The 2,509-nt window shown below is 41.1% G+C and overlaps 1 protein-coding gene across 1 annotated transcript in view; it reads right to left on the bottom strand.

Moving 5' to 3' along the window:
- The window catches only part of CDC25C (cell division cycle 25C), a 65,288-nt gene that overhangs the window by 53,809 nt on the left and 8,970 nt on the right, over nt 1-2,509 (bottom strand). The window contains 2 exon segments of the mRNA XM_017891312.1: nt 1,217-1,262; nt 2,315-2,409. Of these exon segments, the coding sequence (XP_017746801.1) occupies nt 1,217-1,262; nt 2,315-2,409 (141 nt within the window).

Below are 2,509 nucleotides of genomic sequence, written 5' to 3'. Positions count from 1 at the left end.
TATATATATATATATATATAAATTTCTATCTCCCTCTGTGGATTTCATTATCTATCTGGGTTAGAGCATTTAAAGCAATTCAGGCCGGTCTGGTGACTCCCATCTGTAATCCCAGCACTTTTGGAGGCTGAGGGGGTTGCTGATCACTTGAGGTCAGGAGTTCAAGACCAGCCTGGCCAACATCGTGAAACCTCGTCTCTACTAAAAATATAAAAGTTAGCCAGGCATGGTGGCGGACGCCTGTAATCCCAGCTACTCAGGAAGCTGGGGCAGGAGAATCGCTTGAATCGCTTAAACCCAGGGAGGCAGAGGTTGCAGTGAGTCAAGATGGCGCCACTGCACTCCATCCTTGGCAACAGAGCCAGACTCCATCCCAAAAATAAAAATAAATACATAAATAAAATGCTTGGTATGTGTTAGATACACAGTTTATTTAATCCTTACAATAGCTACTTTATGAGAAGTGCTATTATTGTCTCCATGTTACAAATAAAAAAATTAAGGTCTAACGAAGTTAAAAAAACTTGTCAGAGTCACAACTGGTGAATGAAGTAGTAAGCCAGGAATCCAGACACTGATTCCAGAGCCTACACTCTGTACTTTCTTTTTTCTTTTTAAAACGCAGTCTCGCTCTGTCGCCCAGGCTGGAGGGCAGTGGTGTGGTCTCCATTCACTGCAACCTCCGCCTCCCGGGCTCAAGCAATTCTCCTACCTCAACCTCCCAAGTAGCTGCGATTACAGGCATGTGCCACCACACCCGGCTAATTTTTGTATTTTTAATACAGACGGGGTTTCTGCATGATGGGCAGGTTGGTCTTGAACTCCTGACCTCAACTGATCCGCCTGCCTTGGCCTCCCAAAGTGCTGGGATTACTACAGATGTAAGCCACTGCGCCCGGCCACTCTGTACTTTGAATTACTAAGATACAGCACTTTTCACATTCAAATAAAAGCCTATATAAGTGTAGTATACCATTTTCCTTCATTTCCTTATAGCTACTTCTGATTATGATAGTTAAAATGAATAGCCTTCATTTTCACAACACTATTTACATCTGGAAAACTTAGAAACTGTTCAAGGTAAGGAACTAGGCCTCAAAGCCCACTTATACCCAATATGAAAGGTTTTGCACTCTGCAGAGTCTGCACAGGATAAAATCTCTATGACCAGTGCTAAAAAGCTTTTGCATGGGGTTCATTTAGCAACAGAACTTACATCCCAGCTAAATGCACTTCCTGAAGTCCTGAAGAATCCAGGTGACCTGCAATCAAATATAAAGAATCAGTAAAAGGAGTTATTTGTGTCCATGCATCCTGTTTTTCCTTCAGATTTTCTTCATTACCTGTAAGCCATATTAATTTCAAGGACTGAGCTTTTGAATACAAAGCCTCTCTATTGATACCCATTTCACAGTACAAGGTACAATTTCACAGAAACTTAAGGTTTTATATGTGTCACTGAAAGAAGAAGTGCTGGGAAACACTGCACTTTGCTACCTATGGAGTTGTTTTTTTGTTTTTTTTTTTTTTTATGAGTAGAAAAGAAAGGTTATCACTCAGAAAATCTGAAATTAGAATTCTGGAAGGTTAACTTATGAAACATTCCTTTTGGAATATTTTATATAAAACATAAAAGAATTAGTTGACAACGTATTTCTTTTTCTTTGAGACGCAGTCTCGCTCTGTCGGCAGGCGGGAGTGCATTGGTGCTATCTCGGCTCACTGCAACCTCCGCCTCCCGGGTTCAACCGATTCTCCTGCCTCCGCCTCCCGAATAGCTGGGACTACAGGCACGTGCCACCACGCCAAGCTAATTTTTGTTTTTTTAGTAGAGATGGGGTTTCACCATGTTGGCCAGGATGGTCTCGATCTCTTGATCAGATCTCAGGAGATCAGATCTCGTGATGTGCCCACCTTGGCCTCCCAAAGTGTCAGGATTACAGACATGAGCCACTGCACCTGGCCGACAACATATTTCTTTATGCTGGTTTCTTTGCCTCTGCTGAGATTAGACTAAGGCACAAAAATTCTCATATCCTACGACTATACTTTCATTCCCACCGTTAATCAGTCAACAAAATATGTTCCTACTTGTCTAACATTTTCAAATGCAAAGTAGCTCCTATTAGTGTTATTATCTTTCTCTTCCCATTGGCTTAATCATTCTAAAAAATTCTCTAGTTACCCACAAAATTCCATCTCTCTAGGCAGACTCTTTTCATACTTTCACCACCTTCTGTCTCTATCCTACTTCCCTGTTTTCTCCCTTAAAAGTTATTCTTCCCTTCGAGGCCTTCATCTCCCTTCTCCCTACCAGTTTCATCAAGGTCTGCAGAAGTGGTAAACTGAGTGGCAGTTATCTCCCCACTGCTAAGATTCGAAAGATCGAGGCAACGTTTTGGGGTTCCTCTGTTGAGACATAATAGTACATAGAAATTTCCATTAGATTGTTATATCCTTAAAAGTCAAAGATCATGTCATCCTCTTTTTTTTTTTTTTTTTTTTTTTT

This window comes from Rhinopithecus bieti, unplaced genomic scaffold (genome assembly GCF_001698545.2).
Source record: "Rhinopithecus bieti isolate Rb0 unplaced genomic scaffold, ASM169854v2 scaffold_20170, whole genome shotgun sequence".
Classification (NCBI taxonomy): domain Eukaryota; kingdom Metazoa; phylum Chordata; class Mammalia; order Primates; family Cercopithecidae; genus Rhinopithecus; species Rhinopithecus bieti.
This window is presented reverse-complemented; position numbering and strand designations above follow the sequence as displayed.